This window comes from Carassius auratus, chromosome 15 (assembly GCF_003368295.1).
Source record: "Carassius auratus strain Wakin chromosome 15, ASM336829v1, whole genome shotgun sequence".
In the NCBI taxonomy this organism is placed as follows: Eukaryota; Metazoa; Chordata; class Actinopteri; order Cypriniformes; family Cyprinidae; genus Carassius; species Carassius auratus.
In genome coordinates, this window is record NC_039257.1 from 2475548 (window position 1) to 2496576 (window position 21029).

At 37.9% G+C, this 21029-nt stretch overlaps 1 protein-coding gene across 2 annotated transcripts in view; it reads right to left on the bottom strand.

The window, feature by feature from the left end:
* LOC113114726 (T-lymphoma invasion and metastasis-inducing protein 1) overlaps nucleotides 1–21029 on the bottom strand; it is a 70797-nt gene that overhangs the window by 25070 nt on the left and 24698 nt on the right. For both annotated transcript variants that reach the window (XM_026281664.1, XM_026281663.1), the window contains exons 2-13: nucleotides 15889–15989; nucleotides 14194–15064; nucleotides 12530–12739; nucleotides 11218–11491; nucleotides 9848–10020; nucleotides 8353–8577; nucleotides 6649–6834; nucleotides 3593–3739; nucleotides 3322–3396; nucleotides 1579–1749; nucleotides 1103–1207; nucleotides 599–680 (exon numbers count right to left, since the gene is read on the bottom strand). In XM_026281664.1, the coding sequence (XP_026137449.1) occupies nucleotides 599–680; nucleotides 1103–1207; nucleotides 1579–1749; nucleotides 3322–3396; nucleotides 3593–3739; nucleotides 6649–6834; nucleotides 8353–8577; nucleotides 9848–10020; nucleotides 11218–11491; nucleotides 12530–12739; nucleotides 14194–15054 (2509 nt within the window). In that variant the 5' untranslated portion in view covers nucleotides 15055–15064; nucleotides 15889–15989. The remainder of the gene's footprint in view (nucleotides 1–598; nucleotides 681–1102; nucleotides 1208–1578; nucleotides 1750–3321; nucleotides 3397–3592; nucleotides 3740–6648; nucleotides 6835–8352; nucleotides 8578–9847; nucleotides 10021–11217; nucleotides 11492–12529; nucleotides 12740–14193; nucleotides 15065–15888; nucleotides 15990–21029) is intronic.

A 21029-nucleotide genomic window follows, 5' to 3' on the forward strand; every position in this document is an offset into this window, starting at 1 on the left:
AAGTATTAAAAACTGTTTTTTAGTGAATAGTGAAATAAAACTGATATAAAAATAAATATTAAATGCAAAGAAAAATAACTGAAATAAATGAGTTGAAGTACTAAAACTATAAAAATATATAAATTAATATAAAAATGACAAAAGCACAACAAAATAACTCAAACTTGAACTGAAACTAATGTGAAAATTGAAAAATAAAAGCTAATTTAAATCATTAATAAATGCTTTAATACCTTAATAATACTAGAATAACATTGCAACGACTTACTGTATATATTGACATTTTGTGACCCTTTTTAATAATAAAATTTAATATATCCTGTAAATTCATATTCTGAGTCCAAAAACATGCAGTTTACAGAGATGAAACTAGTAGGATTCGGCTGGTCATGTAATCTAATGTCATCCCCCATGAGATGACAATTTAACATACTGTACACATATATAAACTTTTCATAAAAAACAAAACCAAAAAAAACTACAGCAAACACTTGTCGTTTCCATTACTTTTCCAGGTACCGTTGTAAAATTCCCAGAATAAAGAGGTGGATGTAAACCGGACATGATTTGATGAACATAACACATTTCTGGCTCTCACCGTAGCCGATCATGCAGGACTCATCTCGATCAAACTGGATGACCTTCCTGATCTTACAGCACAGCTCGATTTCCTTATACAGCTGAGAAGAAGAGCACAGGAGATTATTCATTAATATCCCACAACAGCATAAACAACACACACATGGGATGACAGAATACAGATCACATTTCACAGGAGAGAACTTTATGTTCCCTCTTGATCGATTGTGTCTGACCCGGACACTCGAAACATAACGAATGAAGACGTTGAGCAGAAGTTTAAAGATGATGGCTGTAGAGAAGTGAAGCTTTGAAAGAATAAAGCCATTTTTTTTAGGAGAGATGGAGCAAAACATCTCTTTTTGTGTTCCACAGGAAAAAAAAATAAAGATTTTGTTATTAAAGCGTGAAGGAGAGAGGAAGAGAAAGGGTGTTTGGATGAAGTGTGATGTCCCAGCAGGATGAAAGTAATGAGACAGCATCTAAGCAGCGGGTGGGAGAGCGAGTTTAACTCCAAACCTACCAGATCATAAATATCCTCCTCCGGTTTGGGGATATAAAACTGCACTTGGTTCTCAATGAGGAACTTGAGCCGCACGTAGTGTTTAGTGGGGTCCAGTTGGTGAGCCTGGAGAGAGACCAGGAGAGATGAAAGCAGACACACGTTTAGTGGATGAAGAGCGATGCCAAGACGTTACTGGGCTGTATCTTCTTCTCAGTGGGCCAGATGGACAGGAATCACACGCTAAAAGGCCCAAACGCTCATATCAGAGAGGATGCAGTATGTTTTCATTCGGCGTGCAGCAAGAGGTAAGCAAATACATTTCTTGACACATGCTTCAGACTTTAAAAACTTACTACACCACTACACCAGTGACCTTCAAACTGACATCCAATCCCTCAAAGACTGAAGCGGCTCTGTGAATGTAAAAACCTGGCACCGGAAGAGAACGATGACTGTTTCTTGCACTAGAAAGATCTTGGGTTTCTTGGCGTTACCTTGCAGATGGTTTCCAGCATGTCGAGGGCCGACTCTCCGGGTTGGATGATGGCTAACACAGGCTGGTCGTTTGGCAGCAGCACCCATGATGGAGTGAGGTGGTCTCTGGACCAGATGTCATGATCTGTGCTGGGTCTTGGCAGACCTTTCACTGGGGTCTTGGTGTCTTTCTGTAGTGTGATAAATGAAAGCACGGTGAAGCCGCAGCTGTGAACGAGACCTTTAGAGATGCTGTTAATCATGTGAAATGATGATCATCCTCATCTCATCAATCTGAGGTGCACTGTGTGCTAATAACTTCTAGCGTAAATGAGATATATTTGAAATAACATACTACATTATTAATTATTTTGTGTACACTATGCACATTTTCAAGATGTCCGCCTCAAGAAAAATGTATAAAAGTGATTTTGTGTCCATAGAAAGCATATTAAATGTAAGTAAAATGTCTACTTTTAAGGTTTTAAATAAGTTTTTGGAGAATAAAATGTCAAAATTTGGTTGAAATAATGTTACATTGTCATTCAGTGTAACACAATATTTATGCAAAAATTCTAACAACATGCTTATTCTGACGTGTACATATTAAAATATCTAAATGAATAATGGAGCATACTAAATTTTATTGTGTTTTTAATTAGTACAAAATACTTAATGACAAATGGGCAAAACGTAGAATAGTGGCAAGTGTTAAAAATGTTAAATTACAACTCATTAGTGTTTGGGGTGAAAGTAATTAGTCTTTTTAATATGTCATAAATAGATTTTTGTTGTAAATATGCCTGACAAGATTGTTACACTGAATGACATTTTACTGGGTGTCTTCTGTAAATCAGGGCAAAATTTATGATATTTATTTTTTGCTCAGAAAAACAAAAACAAAATTGCAATTAAATAAAACAGAAAACTTTTTGCATTTTTTGGGGGGAACAACTACAACAGTTTAAAGCAGTATTACACTTTTTTTAACGCGTAAACACTTTTTCGTATTTGACCCACATGTAACAAAATATACAGCATATTGTTCTGTGTATTGTTTCACACTTGAAAGTGGCCATAAAAGATGTCTAGAATGTTAAAAACAATAGTTCAAATAAATGCTGATCATTTGAACCTTTTCAAAGAATCCTGAAAAAAAAATGCATCATGGTTTAAACAAAAATATGAAGCAGCACAACACTGCTAATAACAAGAACTGTTTCTTGAGCAGCAAATCAGCAGATCAGAATGATTTCTGAAGGATCATGTGACACTGAAGACTAGAGTAATGATGCTGAAAATACAGAATAGAAAACTGTAAAAATATTTCACAATATCACTGAACTTTAGATCAAATAGATGCAGCCTTCGTGATCAGAAGAGACTTCTCGGAAACATTCAATCTTACTGACCCAAACATCTGAACACAGCCATTGAACGTGGATAATAATGCACTGTAATCTCCTCTATCTTTCTCTGCTTCTGTTTGAGTGAGTGAATCAGAGCATCGACACTTTTATCTGCGCCCAGGTCAGTGGATTATAGCATCTCTACCATTCCTACACCACAAATGCCCACACCTCCGCCAACGCCAGTGAGAAATATACGCCCACATCTCTGCCAACCCACTCCAGAGATCCGGCCCAGAGCTCATCTCTCTGAACACGGCTGCTTTGATTTGGTGCAGGGGTATGTACAGTATTTTGTGTGTTTTTGCCACTTTTACAGATACAGTGTAGTATTGAGAGATGCGCATTTCTTACCGTCGTCTCACTAGAAGAACCCTCGAACATGCCTTCTAGAGGACTTTTAACTGGATCATCTCCTTCTGCAAAAACCTGTTTAAAAATAACATCTAACATTCAGCAGACGCCCACCGAAACATGAAAACCAACTGTATGTTTAATGTAGTATGCATTTGAAAAATGTGCATCTTATTTTTTAAATAGAGCCAGTTGATCTCGACATATGCATGTTTATGTGTTCTGGAAGAAAGCACTAAGTGTGAATTAGGTGTGTTTGTGTGTAGTATACCTGGTTAATGCTGGGATGACCTTTACTCTTTCTCTTGGAGTGGGTGTCCAGACCCCACAGTGAGGAGAAGCGACTCTTGCGTTTGCTGGTGGAGCGCGACATCGCCTGCGTTCGGCGCCTCACGCCGCTCTCAGTGCGAGCCGCCACCTACAGACACAAAACATCTGCATGAGGTACAGGGACGACATTCATACCGTGTGTCCCAGCGATCAAACTGACTAGACGGCTCCTAGCAGGAGTCTGAGATATGAACACAGATGCTCGGTGAAAACTCATTCTCACTGATTCGCTCACACTGATGTTCAGGCGTCAGCTTCATTCACACGTTCTTCAAGAATCTGGATATAAATGGGTCATTAGCTGCTGGTCAAAATTGCTCATTACAGATGCAAGCTGGTTTTTAGATAGTCTAAATGGGTTATTTGCTGGTCTAAGTTGGTGATTAGCTAGTCTAAACTTGTCATTAGCTGCTGGTCTTCATGGGTCATTAAGTGGTCTGAACTGGTTGTTAGTTAGTTTAAATTGGCCATGAACTGGTCCAAATGAGAACTGGTCCTAGCTGGTTTAAATCATTCATTAGCTACTGTAAATTGGTTAGTAGCTAGTCTAAACTGGTCTTTCACTGGTAAAATTGGACATGAGCAGGTCATTATGTGGTCTTAACTGGTTGATAGTTAGTTTAAATTGGTCACAAACTGGTCTAAATGGGTCACTAGCTGGTCTAAATCCTTCATTAGCTAGTCTAAACTGGTCGCCAGATGTTTTAAATGGGATATTAGCTGGTCTAAACTGATCTTTAGCTAGTCTAAACTGTCCATGAGCTCTGATCTAAATGGTTCATTAGCTAGTCTAAATTGGTCACTAGTCATGAACTGGTCTAAACTGGTCTAAGTGTTCAAGAGCTGGTCTTAACAGGTCTTTCACTGGTTTAAACTAGCCATGAGGTCTGGTCTAAATGGTTTATTAGCTAGTCTAAACTGGTCATTAGCTGGTCTAACTGGTCAAGAGCTGGTCTAAATGGGCCATTAGCTCCTCTAAATGCATCCTTAGCTGGTCTGAACTACTCATTAGCAGAGCAAGCTAGATGTAAGCTAGACTAAACTGGTCATCCACTGGTCTAAAGTGATTGTTACTATACTGGTCATTAGTTGGGTTAAACTAGTCATCCAAAATACAGCTGCTTTTTCAGATTTTTGGTAGGAAAGCCTCTGTCCTGATCGTATCTGCTTTAGATTTTTTCCCTCAGCAAACACAAAGTTCACAAACACTGACTGTTATTAATGGTGACTGTGTAATTAATGTATTTTCTGTAGTTCTAATGCATTTAAATCACTAATGAAATAAGAAAGCAGAAGCATGTGTGCTTGCTGAATACAAAGCTGCAAGACAAATCCCCATCACACCATTTCCAGGATAATGTTTCTCCATAAACTGCATTCAGTCAGTCCACAATTGTTCCTGCTCTTATGTTCTCAAAAAAATATATATATATATCAAGAGGATGGATTACATCCTTCACCGTTCTTTCATACTTTTTCAGCAAAATCACTTTAGTAGATGTGACATTCTCGACCAAGATCACCTTTATAAAATAAATAAACACACTCATTCATTCATAACTTAGAAATAAGCAGAAAACACACAAAAACAACTTGCTTCCTGTGGTCACTCGGGTCCAGATGAATTTTAAAGGTTAGTGAAGTGTTTGGCGAGTTCTTTTCAGTGTCATTCAAAAATTATACACGCTTTCTGTGTTGAACGCGCTGTGGCATTTCTGGGTCTCCTGATGGAGAAAAGCACTCGGGCTGCATCAAAAACCCTCTCCACTTCTCTGAACCGAGCTATTATTTGTGAAGAACAGCACACGGGCCAACAGCACTTCATTTGGACTCAACACTTATCCTCTCTCTCCATCCTCTCAGAATGTTAATGCTGAAAAACCTCCCCACCCCCTCCACCCCAAAAAATCATCCAAGCTGCATAGACAAAAATAAAATCTCCCTGTATCCCAGTGTCCTCTAGCTCCTACACAGAACGCCAGAGCTGGAGGCGAATCTGAAGATGGATGGTATTGATCAGCCAGATCCGTGGCCCACATCCAAGAGAAAATACACAGACCAACCCTTCAGCTACTGTTTCTTTATATGCCAAAATCCGTTACCCACGTACACCAATACTGAAGGGTGGGAAGGAAGCAGGTTAATACATGCATTCTGGGTAAAAATAGAGCGATACTGATGCTCTTGATGTGGGTTTCTAAGCCATGCGTCTGTTTGAAATATACTAGATACCAAACGTTTCAAACCGTATCAGTCAAAGTAAATTTCCTTAAAGCCACCAGAGAGCTGTTTTCTATGTCTACTTGAAAGGAGAAAGATTGAAATCTCTAAAACACAAAAACAGGCCACACAAAAAACTGTAGGATTAATTAAATGCAGTACATCAAATATTACAATGAAGTTTATTTTGCTCAATCATGCAAATCATTGTAACTTTTCATATACATATACATATACATATACATATACATATATGACCCTGGACCACAAAACCAGTCTTTATACTTTTTTGCAATAGACATAAAAACATTGTATGGGTCAAAATTATCGATTTTTCTTTAATGCCAAAAATCATTAGGATATTAAGAAAAGATCATGTTCCATGAAGATATTTTGTACCTTTCCTACTGTAAATATATCAAAAGATAATTTTTGTTTAGCAATATGCATTGCTAAGAACTTCATTTTATTTTGCACCCCATATTCCAGATCTTCCAGATTCTCAGAACAAACAGTTGTATCTCTGCCAAATAGTGTCATATCCTAAAAAAACATACATCAATGAATAGATTATTTATTAAGCTTTTAGATGACATATTACTCTCAATTTTGAAAAATGTACCCTTATGACTGGTTTTGTGGTCCCCAGGGTCACACACACACACACACACACACACACACACACACACACACACACACATACATATATATATAAAAATAGGATCAAAAAGATTGAATAAATTATGGAAAATAATAATAATAAATATAAAAAATTACCAGTGCATGGAAGGAAGAGACTGAAAAAATGCCCAGTCGGCCCATGGCCAGTTTGGTGGGACGGGAGGCGAAGGCCAGCAGGCGTTTGGGGTTGGGAAGCTCGCCCCCCTGCAGGCTGGACAGGTAACAGCGGAAGCGGAACAGATCCATGTGGAACTGCTCTAAATTCTGCTCCCACAGGAAAATCTGTGAGGAAGAGAAGAGAAAAGTTACTGGTTAGAGCACGGTTTACAGCAGGCCAGCGGGGTGTGAGAGTTGTCAAAATGATCATTTCATTCTCTCAAAAACAAGGTCAAAACATTACATTTAGCCTTAAAGGACCATCTCTAGATATCTAGGAGCTTCCGTGCCTTGTGTTTGGTCTGGTTTGGTCTAATAAAATGGTGTTTGGAGGGCAGTGGAGTGGGTTTAAACACCACAGCGTCTCCTCCCAGCCACTCTGGGATGGATGTTTTTTTGGAAGACGCGGCGGAGGGGGCAGCGGTCCAGACAAAACACAAAGTAGCAAACAACAGCGCCACACATTCCACTGGCAGCGAGGTCGGGGACTGCCTAGGAACTCGACCCTGCTGCCATTCACCAGAGCACAGTGTGTAACCCAACGCTGCCAAAAAGAAAAACCCACACAAACACACAGGCACCCGCTAACCCTCCTCCTGATGGGACGCGGGCCATTCTGAGCTCCGCTTCTTACGCAAACATCCACTGAGTGGAACGTGAACTTCTGCAGCAAGTGTGTGGAGTGAATCAATGTTCTGTCAACATTGTGACAGCATCAGAATTACAGTGATGCAAATCTGCAGTAATACAGCGGAGGACGTTAGTGTGATATTGATACAATAATCATGAAAACAAAGCACTGACAGACTCTTTAACAGCAAAATCAACACTTTTTGTGTTACTCAGCTGCAGCCAACATTCAGCCCTCACTTGTTTCTCTTTTCATCATGTTGTGCTGGGAATATGTGCATTTGTCCAAAATCTCACTCCATATTATTGTGTATTAAAGATGCACTCATTCTTTTTCAGTGTCTATCCTACACAGTCATTTGAAAGATATTACTTATTTTTTCAGCAAAGATGTATTTAATTGATCAAAAGTGATTGTAATGTGTAATGTTTTATAAAGATTTTATATAGATTTCAAAATAAATGCTATTATTATATAAGAATAAATTAATTAATATATGAGTAAATATATAAAACTTTTCTATTTGTCAAAGAATTCCGAAAAAAACTGATCACGGTTTCCACAAAACTATGAAGAAGCACAAGCATTTTCATCATAGGTAATAATCAGAAATATTTCTTGAGCTACAAATCGGCATATTAAAATGATTTCTGAAGATCATGTGACACTTAAGACTGGAGTAGAGATGCTGAAAATTCAGATTTGATCACAGAAATAAATTACATTTTAAAATATAATCACAAAGAAATCAGCTGTTTTAAGTTGTAATAATATCTCACAATTTTGCTAATTTTACTGTATTTTTGATCAAATAAATGCAGCCTTGGTGAGCAGAAGAGCCTACATTTTACTCAAACATTTTATTATTATATAAAAGAATCCCCTCAACATCAATATGTTCTTACTAGATGTGATTGTGCTGCTTGGTTACACTTTCAGAGGATGTTTCGACTCTAAACATGTTGGATTGTGGGTAATTCAGGTCCAAACATGGTAAATAACCGATCACTAGCCTGCTCCAGAATGGTCTTCCTCTTCTTGGCGTCGGTGACAGCGGAGAGCTGCATGTCTCCCATCTTCTTCATCTTCTCATCCATGTCGATCTTCTGCTCCAGCTTTCGGATCTCGGCCCGCAGCAGACGCACCGTGTCTTCACGGTGGTGTTGTCGAGCGACGGCCGCGGCGCAGGCCGAGTGGATGGCCGTGATCCAGTTCTCAAGCTCAGTTTGGCTGCAGGTCTACAGGAAGAAGTCAAGGGTCAAAGGTTAAAAATAGCATATTAATTAATTACTCTACACTTTCTGGCAGTATATAGTATATGTATACTATGCACGATATATGCACGGAATATCTGGTATTTCAGCTGGTATAATATGGCATCCCACAATGCAATTAATTCAATATGACTTTCCATTCTAACTAAGCAGACCATATGTCATTTTTTTATGGACATGTCTTGGCTGGGATTTCTATATTGCCTAACATGTCTTTGGCTTTGTTTCCTATTGTTTTCAAACTTTCTTATGGTAATGATTGAAAACTAATTTGACCAATAGCATGCAGGCATTGTACATTATCGACCAATAGTGGCTTACAAAGAGGTGAGATTTATAGAAAACAGTCAAAGCAATGCAAATATGCATACATGCAATGTATGAGGACTCAGTCAAACGGAGAACAAAGCCAAAACCAGGACTTTATAGGCAACTTTGAAATGGATGCCATGTCCAGAAAAAAGAGGACATATGTGATCCTGGAGCACAAAACCAGTCTTAAGTCGCTGGGGTATAGATTTTAGCAATAACCAAGAAAACATAGTCAAAATAATACATTTTTCTTTTATGCCGAAAATCATTAGGATATTAAGTAAATATCATGTTCCATGAAGATATTTTGTAAATTTTTTAAACTTAATTTTTGATTAGTGATATGCATTGCTGAGAATTAATTTGAACAACTTCAAAGACAATTTTATTTTCGGTTTTCAAGATTTAGATTTTTTTGCACCCTCAGATTCCAGATTTTCAAATAGTTGTACCTCGGCCAAATATTATCTGATACTAATAAACCACACATCTTTCAGATTACGTATAGATCTCGATTTCGAGAAAAATTGACACTTAAGACTTGTTTTTGTGGTCCAGGGTCACATATGATCACCCTAAAATAAAGTTAGAAGTAACTACAGCGGTCAGTTTCGACTTTCTGTTCAGCTTAAAAGATAGCAAAGTAAATACATCTATTATTAATAAAGTAAAGTAGTACACTAATGTTTATTGTGACAAAATACATACTGTAAAAAAAAGAATTACATATACATTTATGCATTTATCCAAAGCAGCTTACAAATGAGGAACAATGCCAGGTTTATTAGACAACTAGAAAACACAGAAGGCTGCAAACAGTGTATATGGCATTATTCTGGACATATTAGTGAGTCAAATGTTCATTTATTAACTCAGTCTGTTACAATATCTCTTCAGTTGTAGTATTGAGATGTTGAGTTACCTGAAAAAGGAAGGAGTCTCCGAGCGAGTTACTCAGGCAGAAGACGAAATCTTTTTTGGGGTGTTCTGGGACGGCCTGGACGATGCTGTTCTCGGCCCACACGGCATGTTTAGGGACGCTGTTGTGATCGATGCCTGACCGGCCGTCCGTCTCATAGAAAAACAGAGTGCATCCTGGGAGGACAGATTAGAACATTCACTCAAGCATCAGTAATTCAGAGTTATTCACGTGAGTTCAATGAACACTACAGATCGTCTCTGAGCCGCTGTTTCCACAGGAACAGGAGCAGGATAGCCAATAGAATGGAGTTTTACAGCTTTATTGATTAAACTCTGCTCTCCAGTGGCCAAAATAAGAAATGCAGCGCTGCTTTCTAAAAGAGAATCCAATCAAATACGCAACTTCTTATTGGATTGTTTTTTCAGCTTTGATTTTGTTCTGTTTTCACACTGTTGGGAAAGATACAGAGTTTGACTGTCTGTATCCAGTTACGAGGAATTTACTAAATACTATCGTTTGAGGCAGGTAAGAGTATTTTTTTTATAAATTAATACTTTTATTCAGTAAAGACACATTAAGTTGAGAGTAAAGACTTTTATAATGTTACAAAAGATTTCTATCTCAAACAAATTCAGCTTTAATCACTGGATTAAATTACATTTTACAATATTCCCAAATAATAATTATATTTTGAAATATTACTTTTTAACAGTATTTTCTTTTCTTTTTTTTTTTATGTAGCTTTGGTGAGTGAGGAAAGATACTTTTTTTAAAAATATATTTTGAACTGTTTTTGGTAACACTTTAGAATAAGTAACACTTGTTAACTATTAACTACAACATTTTTCTCAATAAATTCTTCATTTGCTGCTTATTATATTAATAGTTAGTAAGGTAGTTGTTAGGTTTAGGTATTGGGTAAGATTAGGGATGCAGAATAAGGTCAAGTAGAATAATTAGCTGAATTAGCACTATTAACATGGCTAATAATCTAGTAATATGCATGCTAATAAGCAACTAATATGTGTTACCTATTCTAAAGTGTTACCCTGTTTATTAGCACTTCTGCATTAATGGTTAAAAAATGAGGAAAAATAAGTATGGGACATTTCTTCAGTCAGAATATTTAACAACAAGTGTGTTAGAGGTAAAATAGTGAATGATGGGCGTTCAATTCTGAAGGGTTTTTTTCTGGATCTACCCATATAACACAACACAACACAACAAACATAATCCTCCTCTTCTCTTTCTAACGTCTCTTTCTCTTTCTTGGAAGCTGTAAAACCTGTTTACGGTGTCAGGTAACCGCTCACATCTCTTTCTCACACACACACACACACACACACACACACGCACACGCACATACACACCTTTGAGGGACACCCAGTAGCTCTTCCACTTGCGGCGAGGGGCGAGCTCCACCTTCTTGTTTTTTTTATGCACCAGGAAGTTTTTGACAGCGAGGCGTCCAGCTTTGCGTACGGTCCCCTGTACGGCGGCCACGTTCAGCAGAGGGTCGGTGTGGTAAGCCGAGCTCAGGGTCACGCTGCTCTGTTCGTCGCTGAACGCTGAGCTTCTCTCCTCGGGGACCTCCAGCGGACTCACGCTCTGCTCCAGCTCCTGACGGAAGTTCTCATAGACGCCCTGACACACACACACACAGATCCAGCTCGACTGTTAGCACTGAACTACATCACAAACCTACAAATAACATACTAAACTCTTTTCTCCTTGACTCATGGGAAGAAAGTGCAATTGGTCATGGTTTGCTCTCTGGTCTTTTTTTCTACATAATTTACCATTCATCGTTTAGAAAAAACAGTTACAGCGTTTGGTGCCTGATGCTTATTACTAAATATAATAAAATAAACAAAAAGACAAGGGGAAGGTGTTGGATTTATTTGATTTTATTTACATTTTCTGCAATTTATTGGGGGGGGCGTGGTATAGGTATGGTAAAATAAATATGTATTTATCAATCAATCAATAAAACAGTAATTAGATTTTTTTATTTGCATATATTTAATTTGAATGAATATTCATTATTTGACATTATGTTGGCTATAATGACAATATAATGTCAATAGTTCATTAACATGTAATAGAATGTGCCATAATAAAATAAAACATTAAAATATATCATATTCAATTATTATTAGATACAATATTTAAAAATAATAATAATAATAAATAAATAAAATGATATATATATATATATATATATATATATATATATATATATATATATATATATATATATATATATATTCTTTACACATTTTTTATATTATTTTTTTTATTTAACCCATTAAGCAATACAAAAAAAAACGAAGCAAGGATTTATCAAAAGAAAAACAGTTATTAAAAACTTGAATTCACATTAACACTGAAGGTTGTTGTTTTTATAACATTATGCCATTTCTTAAAAACTATCAACTCTTTTCACATTAATATTCTGATATAATATCATACTATTATTATGTATTCCATTTATAAATATTATTGTATTTTCATGAGCATTACTCATTTGACAGAATGTTCCCGCTGATGTTGTGGCATGATGTTCACTTGGCCAGAATCTTCCTGCACTGATATTATCTGTCTGATATTACTGTATGTCTGAGTGGGACATATTATAAACTAGGAACTGAAGAAACAGCAGGAATAATTCACGCTGCCCACCTGTGTGCCATCTGAGGGTCCCGCTCCAGCCCCGCTGCTGCTCCCACTGTCGCTCCCTGTGAAGGCGCCCCCTGCTGACGTGGAGTAAGCGGAGAAAGACACAGACATGGTCTTATAGCGTCGAGCGTGGTGCTGAGACGCCTCGCTGTCCCCCGTCAGCCCATCGATACCGCTGTCCTCGTAATCACTGCCGTCTCCCGCTGTCACATCCTGAACATGAAACAAATACATAAACAAGAAACAGTTACCATGATCATTTGTGATAACTGGATAACGATTTAATTTAATTACCAGTAAATTAGGGTAATTTCTAGCCAAAGAAACAGAATTCTGACTCCAGGATCTGGATCATAAAATGTCCTTAATTTACAAATTTTGTACCTTGGTGCATGTTCATCTAACCATGGTAGCATAATAATCTTCGCAAATTATTCTATCTATAAAAACATCATTATATTTCTATAAATTTAAAAAATGTTTATACTGTATATGTACAAAATATACAATATATATGAAATACCATCACATTTTAAAATAAATGATTGGGATTTTTTATGTTACCTATATACAATCAAATACAATACCATACCAATACTATAAAAATATATAACATAAATGCCAAATAAATACAGATTTAGTATATTTTTTTATTTTATCTGCTAAAAAAAAAATTATAAATGGCATTCTATTTTTATACTTTATAATGTTTAAAAAGAGAAAAAATTATTACATATATATATAAAAGAAAAACAAATATATATATATATATATATATATATATATATATATATATATATATATATATATATATATATATATATATATATATATATATATATAGTTTTAATAAATATTTTGGCTTTTTCTTATTGTATCTATAAAAAATGTAGAATATAAATACCATTATATTTGATAACTATTTGGATTTTCTAAGTATTTTGTTCATACAAATATTAAATATATAATACCATAAACATTTTTTTTAGTTACTACCAACAGCTGACTGGGATGAGAGACTTGTGAAATCATATTACTGTCTGGTGGGAAACAACAGTGGAGTCTGTGTGAACCTGAACACAAATGAGTCATTCATATGTACAGTCTCTCTACATGAGGAGATTCAGAGGATTCTGGGGGATTAACCGCAGTCAACATTCATAGCAAGACTAAAATTCCCTGGACTACACCTACACTAACACAACATTACACTCACATTCTTACTGCACACCTACGGGCGTTTACACTGACACTCAATGACTCCAGTCATTCAAACAAAGCCATTCACTTTCAACAAAGTTCATCACCAACAGCGCAGAAACTCAAGCTCATGTTTAACAAACTAAATGCTTGTGTGCAGATCCTGTGTACACACCTGGACAATCCGCTTTCAATCTTTGCATGAACTGTGTTTGGTGCTACTTCATCACACATTATTAATATTTTATGCATATAAAATATACAAATGCATATAATTATAAAAAAATATAAGGGCATTTATATTTAATATTTTTATATTAATTATATAAAAAAGTATATATATTGGTATTTATAAGTGTTGCGAAATAAAACAGGATTACAGCTAACCAGAATGTATTTGGTGTATAATATTGGGAGTAATGACCAATTAGATTAACTGCGGGCGGGGCTACCCAATCAAAACTCACCTGTATGGTTTGTGCCCGCCTCCCTTGCATAGCTCCTTGCTGATTGGTCGGTCCCTCTGACAGACAGTGAGATCGGCGGCAGGGCAGTGTGTATGCACTGTATGCGGCTCCGTCGTCCTCAAAGGGTGAGATCATCTTATCCTCGTCACCTTCTCTGCTTGTGCCGCGGCCCTTGTGCCATTTGGCGTAGCGTCCGTGTGGGGGCCTGCAGCCGGGGCTCTTCGGTCCGTAGAGTTCGTCTAAAGAATTGGCTCGGTTTGAGTCCAGCAGCTCCTGAGCGGACGCCTGTAAGCGTGTTTCGCAGTCGTCCGGCGTGTCTCCGATCTCCTCCGTGCTGGTCAGGTGCTCCTGGCTCAGGTCGGATAAAGACACCTCCAGCGAGTCCTCCCTCCACATGTCCGCAGACTTAGAGCGCTTCTTTTTAAAGCTGGACGCCTCTTGGGAACTGTCCTGGGTGCTCTGAACGAGTGTCGTGTCCTCCGGCGGCTCGGTCTCGTCTTGCGTGGCTTGTTTGGCGGTGGCGGCGGGCGAATGGGCCGGATGGTTGTGGAAGGACATGGGTCGGAGATTCATGGCCACACGGTCCACCCAAATGGGGCCGCTGAAGTTGGGCAGCACGTCCGAGTCGTTGAAGGGCTCCAGGCCGTGGTCGGCCAGCGACTGAGGGATGCTGGGAGTGCTGCTGGAGCGCGTGCTGGTCTCAGAGTTGCGGTGCTCTGGTTTTCCAGACGCCGTTCGGCGGGAACAGTATGTCTGCTTGCTGGACAGGCGGAGCGAGCGGGACATGTGCTTACGGGAGAGCTGCCGTTGGCCATCTCCATAATATCCATGGCTGCCGCTGTGACTTTCTGTGTTACCCATGGCTCAGTATCTGCAGCAGACAGATACACACACAGAAGTCATGCAACAAAATATAACTGACCCATTAAGATGTTCTGCACTGTGTTATTAGTTGAATGACAGCTATTTATGCATTTATTTATTATTTTTTAACACCATGTCATACAGCTAAAGAATAAAAACTATGAAAATTAAACTTAAATTGCATGGTAGAGTCTGATTAAGGAAAATTTTATTGCATTATATGATAACAATGCGCAGGTAAAGATAAAGATTATCAAGTCTGAATATCTATAAAATAATACTTATTTGGAAATATTCATTATATATGTTAAAAAAATGTTTAATATATAATTGAGGTCAGTTATTTGACTGTATTTATGCTGCAGAAAAAAAATGCAAAATACAAAACAAAAAAAAATGCCATGAACTGTTTATATCTATTTATATAGATAGATAGATAGATAGATAGATAGATAGATAGATAGATAGATAGATAGATAGATAGATAGATAGATAGATAGATAGCAGACCCCAGGTGGTGATGCAGCCATAATTTGAGTATATAATAAAAATAATAATAATAATAATAATAATAATAATAATAATAATAAATACATTTTTTTTTAATTAAGCAAAATTATTTATATATGGGTAAATAAATATCTAAGTTCTGGAATTATCCAGAAAGCTTATGCATATTAAAACACATTTTCAAAAATAAATTATCTATATATATATTTTTTTTTTCATTCTTAGTGAGATCATATTCACTCCAAACGAGTTTCACACATGAATTGGCATGACACCCTCAGTTGTGTCTGACAGGTACAGCATGACTGTTTCTGAAATTACCAGCGGTGTGCCAATGACATCACAGTCATGATAGATTTCACTCTGCATACATCAGCTCCTAACACCATGCCCTTCGTGGCGTTACGGGTGACGTCCAAAATCTGAAAAAAGAGAACGCAAGAGAGTTATAAATTACTAGTCAAAAGAATCCAAACACAGCAGTTTCTGAGGCAGTACGAGGGGTCGAGCTGTTGTGGGATAAAATTAGACCAACCCCGGAGAAATACGACAGAATTAGAACTGAAAGAGGGATTGAAGAGATTTGCCGCTGCGGTCGGAGACCACACATGTTCAGGCACTCTGGACAGCTTCAACAAACGCAAGATGACGGACTTCGCTCTGAGCCGTCACATGAGAAGCTGTGCGTGTGTGGTCGCAGATATATCAACCCACGTTACTGCTGTTTCCAATAAACGCATGCATGAATGGAAATATATACACGATGAAGTCCAAAAGACACATTTTTTTTATACGATACGAGAGAGAGGTCGGTTTGCACGTGCTGTAGAGTATACTAATGAGTAGCATACTTGCTAGTAAAATGATTCAACCTCAAACAAACACCCCAAACATTTACAAGCTGAAGATAAACTTGCACTAAATTTCCTGACACGTACTGATCCGGTGGCATTAGAGTCACCCAAACACAAAGAACTCACTCCACTGAGATCAGTTTCATGATTATTCTGAAGTTAAAAACCTATTCGTGCAGGATTTTCCCAATGGACCCCCTCGTAGCAAGAGTGATAATTCACCCTGTGATGACTAAGCATTATTGCACATGTTGATTTGGCAAAAAAACAAAACCCAGCAGAAGCAATGAGAACCGCCAACAAAAATGAATAACATCACCAGCTCAAGGTCAATGTGCAGTTCCAGTCACCTGATTTACAGCAATTGTTCACCTAAAAATGAGCATTTGCTAAAACTGTATTCACGCTCAGGCCATCCAAGATGAAAACAGATTTGGGGAAATTTTGCATTACGTCACTTGCTTACCAAAGAATCCTCTGTGCAGTGAAAGCAATCACAATAATCCACACCAATCCTGGCCATCTTGTAAAGTGAAATGCTGTGTGTTTGTATGAAACAAATCCATTATTAAAGCTTTTTTAACTTTAAACCATTGCTTTTGACTAAAATATGAGTTGTCTACACATAACCTCACCTTCTCATCTGAATCAGGGAAGAAATGTGCACAGATCAAGCCTGTTTACTAGCCAAAATAGTCCAAAACTTTGATGTGAGAGGACAACAGGGGATTGAATTCTCCACTTTAAGAAATATCATTATGGATTGATAACACATCTTTTAGCCTCACACAATGTTAACTGATAGACTGGAGTGCTGTGGATTATTGTGATGTTTTTATCAGCTGTTTGGACTCTCAATCTGACGGCACCCATTCACTGTAGAGGGCACATTGGTGAGCTGGTGATGTAATGCAAAATTTCTCCAAATCTGATAAAGAAAGAAACTCATCTACATCTCGGATTGCCTGAGGGTGAGTAAATTTTCAGCAAATTTTCATGTTTGGATTATTCAACATAGATCTTATTCTGTATTGCATAGAAGTAAGAAAGTCATTCAGAGTTGGATCAACATAACAGTGTGCTTCTTATAGACAGCAGGATCCAGAGGGATCATCTTGTAACTGTTTCAGATTCTTCATTCTCTCAGAGTGGGATCTCTCTGTCTGAGGTCAGTGTGTAGCAGAGCTGAGAGACGCTAGTAAAGGCTCATGACAGGGCTGCTAACTCAACCGCAGACAGCAGCGAAGCATCAGGACCAGGACGCAGAGATCTTGTTGGGAACATAAAGTGCAGAGAAGCTGACAGGAGATGTCTGAGCAAAGCAGGAACAAAACAGGATAACAAGTTTTTGATTTGCATGTGTGCTTCTGTGTCTCATGTTTCTCATTTCTCTCACTCCTACCCAGTCTGTATTTTAAAAAAAAACTGAACACAACAACAACAAAAGGTATATTTATATGAAAAGCAACTCAAATGTGCTACACATTACAATCTTTAATATATTGTAAAATAATATTTTTCAAGTAAATTATTCTACTTTTACAGATGTTTATATATGACATAGCCTCCTACTTATTAACCATTCTCACAGTCCTTACGTCTTGTTTGTACACCGACCTTTTGTGTGGCGAGTCATGAAACATGTCCATGGAAAAATACCATTCCTTCACACATGCAAAACTCCAGGAAACGCAAGCACACAGAAATTCTCCCGTGTCTCTGCCCTTCACCGACGGAGCGGGGTCTACACACGCTAGCGTACACCATCAGGATAACACCAAAATAGAACAGGGCCAGCAACATCCCCAATGCTCGATCAAAGTTCTCACACTACAGCAGCTAACAGCAAAGGCTCATGGGTAAAAACAAGTGAGTTCAGGACATCGGCTCGATGTGCCCACAGGCCTCAGGCTGTGTTCTAAAGAGCTGTCGACACAATCTGCCCCATATAGTAATAAACAAATGTGAAAAGGTTACAAAACCATCTTCCTCCATCATGAAATCTACTTGGCTAGATGTTGAAAAGACTCTGCATGCAAAAGATATAATTAAATATGACTAGAACGATGGATGGATGGATGGATGGATAGCCTCAATTCTAAACCAATCACATTTTTGCTTGTTTAATTTATCAGTAGTATTTGCTAAGTCAAGCAAAAATATAAATGTTTTGAACCACCCTTAGGCTCATTTCTGGCCTTGTCATTTCTCTGCCACCAAACAAAGGTTAAAGAGAGGAGCAAACTCAGACCACACTCATTTAAATTCAAAGCATGCTTGTTTTATCAGTTTCGATGTGTCATTGAGATGAGCGCCGGTGTGAATATCCTCTCAGTGAATAAAGGCCTGCTTTAGCTGATATGATCCCTGGCAGAGAGCAAAAACAGTGTGGCGTCAGACAGAGTTGTTTATCCAATCCAGTGATGACGTCAGGCAAATAACCGACAGCCGTAAACATCCTGTCACCCAAAATCCTCTTTCAAGGAGGTGTGCAAACAAACACACCCAGGGGCTCCATCACGCGATCCAGAAACCCGCTTCTCAGCTCTGCGTGTTTACCTGCAAGTCTCCCAAAGATGTGACAGGTGCATTTGCAGTCCTTTGTTATTAGAGTCCCCTGAACACACATACCATGACCTGTCGAGACATGAGAAGAGCGGTCTGAGAGCTGCCCAACGACGGCTGAAAGTCAAGATGCGATGAGGTGAAAACAGCACTATTTGCCCCAAAGCTTAACCTGACCTGTGTTTCTCAGCGTGGGAGCTTGGGAATGCTCAGAGGCAGCTGGAAACAAAACCTAAAATTCATCAGCTGCTGCAGGGTGGAAAAAAAGGAACGTTTCCTGCCAAAAAAATCAGCGAGGGCCCGTTTGTGATGTTCATGCTGGGTAATTAATTCACAGTACCTTATCGAAGTACTACACTGACTAACATTCTGGATTACACAAGACAGCAACTCCACAACTAAATAGAGTATAAACCACATGAAATTAACTTAAATGAATCACTTCCAGAGATGATCTTTCAAGTCTGTCTAGTCCAGCGGACTAACTTAGTTAAAGTCTACCTAAAAATGAAAATAGTCATTCTTTACTCATCCCTAAGTTGTTCCAAACCTGAAAGCATTTATTTGTTCTACAGAACAGAAAAATATATATTTTGGAGAATGAAGGTAACTAAGCAGTACCAATCTATTTTTGTCCATATACTGGAAGTAATTGGGAATCCAAAGTTTTTGTCTTCAGAGACATTATGAATATTGTTGGTAACTAAACAGTTTGGGTTCCCATTGCATATTTGTCCATATAGTAGAAGTCAATGGGAAACCCAAACTTTCTTCTTTGGAATATTAAGAAGAATGTTGGTAAACAAACTTTTGGGGTTCCCATTGACTTCCCATTGACTTCCAATATTCCACAGAGGAAAGTTTGGGTTGCCATTGATTTCCATTATATGGACAAAAAATAAAATGGAAATTAATGGGAACTGAATCTGTTACTGTTTGGTTACCACCATCTTCAATATTTTTATATTCCACATAAAACTTACAGGTTTGGAACAACGAGAGAAAATAATGCCATAATTGTCATTATTGGGTGCACGATCTCTTCAAGATTGCTGTTGCTCAACAAAATTTCACATGCCATTTCAATAGGAATCCACATGATCTGAAATTTCGTAAGAATTAAGAATTTCAAAGAATTTGCTCATGTTAAAGCTGGTCATGTAAATCTGCCACATTGACCAACTGAAAGCTGTTTGGAGGCACTTTATCCATCACTAAACTATAAAAAATTGACCTTTTTTGCAGGCAAAACTTTTCGGCAGTTTCACCAATGCGACCGTTCCCTGAAAAAAACCTGAAATGGAATCACTGTTATGTAGTTTTTTAAGTAACAGGACAAGCAAGATGTTTTTTTGACATGCTCCAGGGTTGATCCTCTTTTACGAGATGTTTTTCAAGAGTGATATCGGAGATGGTCTTAAAAAAACAAGCCACTCTGGTAGTACCCACAATGCATCTGGAGAACAGAATGAGCAATACGAGTGTACATTCACCATTTGAGCTCTGCCAAATATATTTCTATTACACTGGACAAACAAGTTTCTATGTCTTCAGTTTCTGATGTTATTATTTCCCAAATTCCCATGACTATTTTTTATCACAAACAATAAAAATACTAAACATCTTTGTGCATTTCTATAATTTTCTAGCGTTTTTATTCAGGATTACCCATCGTGTTTCCATTGCGGTGCTGTTTTGGTGTCTGTTTTTCTCATTAAGAGACCGTAGAAATGTTTAATTGAGAAACGCTGCGAGGGGCATTCAGCGCTAATGAAAACAGCACAAATTTACCATCTGTCTGAAAGAGACTCTGAATGCAACATAAAACACAGCCAGCGTAATGAGGTTCAGAAATATAAGAACATTTTATGATTTTAAAGTATGTGCCTTTGGCAAAACTGTGCAGGGAGGTCACTGTGGTGTGATGAATGATTGACAGGTCTTTCAGTGGATAGCCTCTAGTGACAGGTCGACTCAATATCGAGACACACAGAAAACCTGAGAGACAGCCAAATGAGCTCTTTCTGTTCTAGCAATTATGGC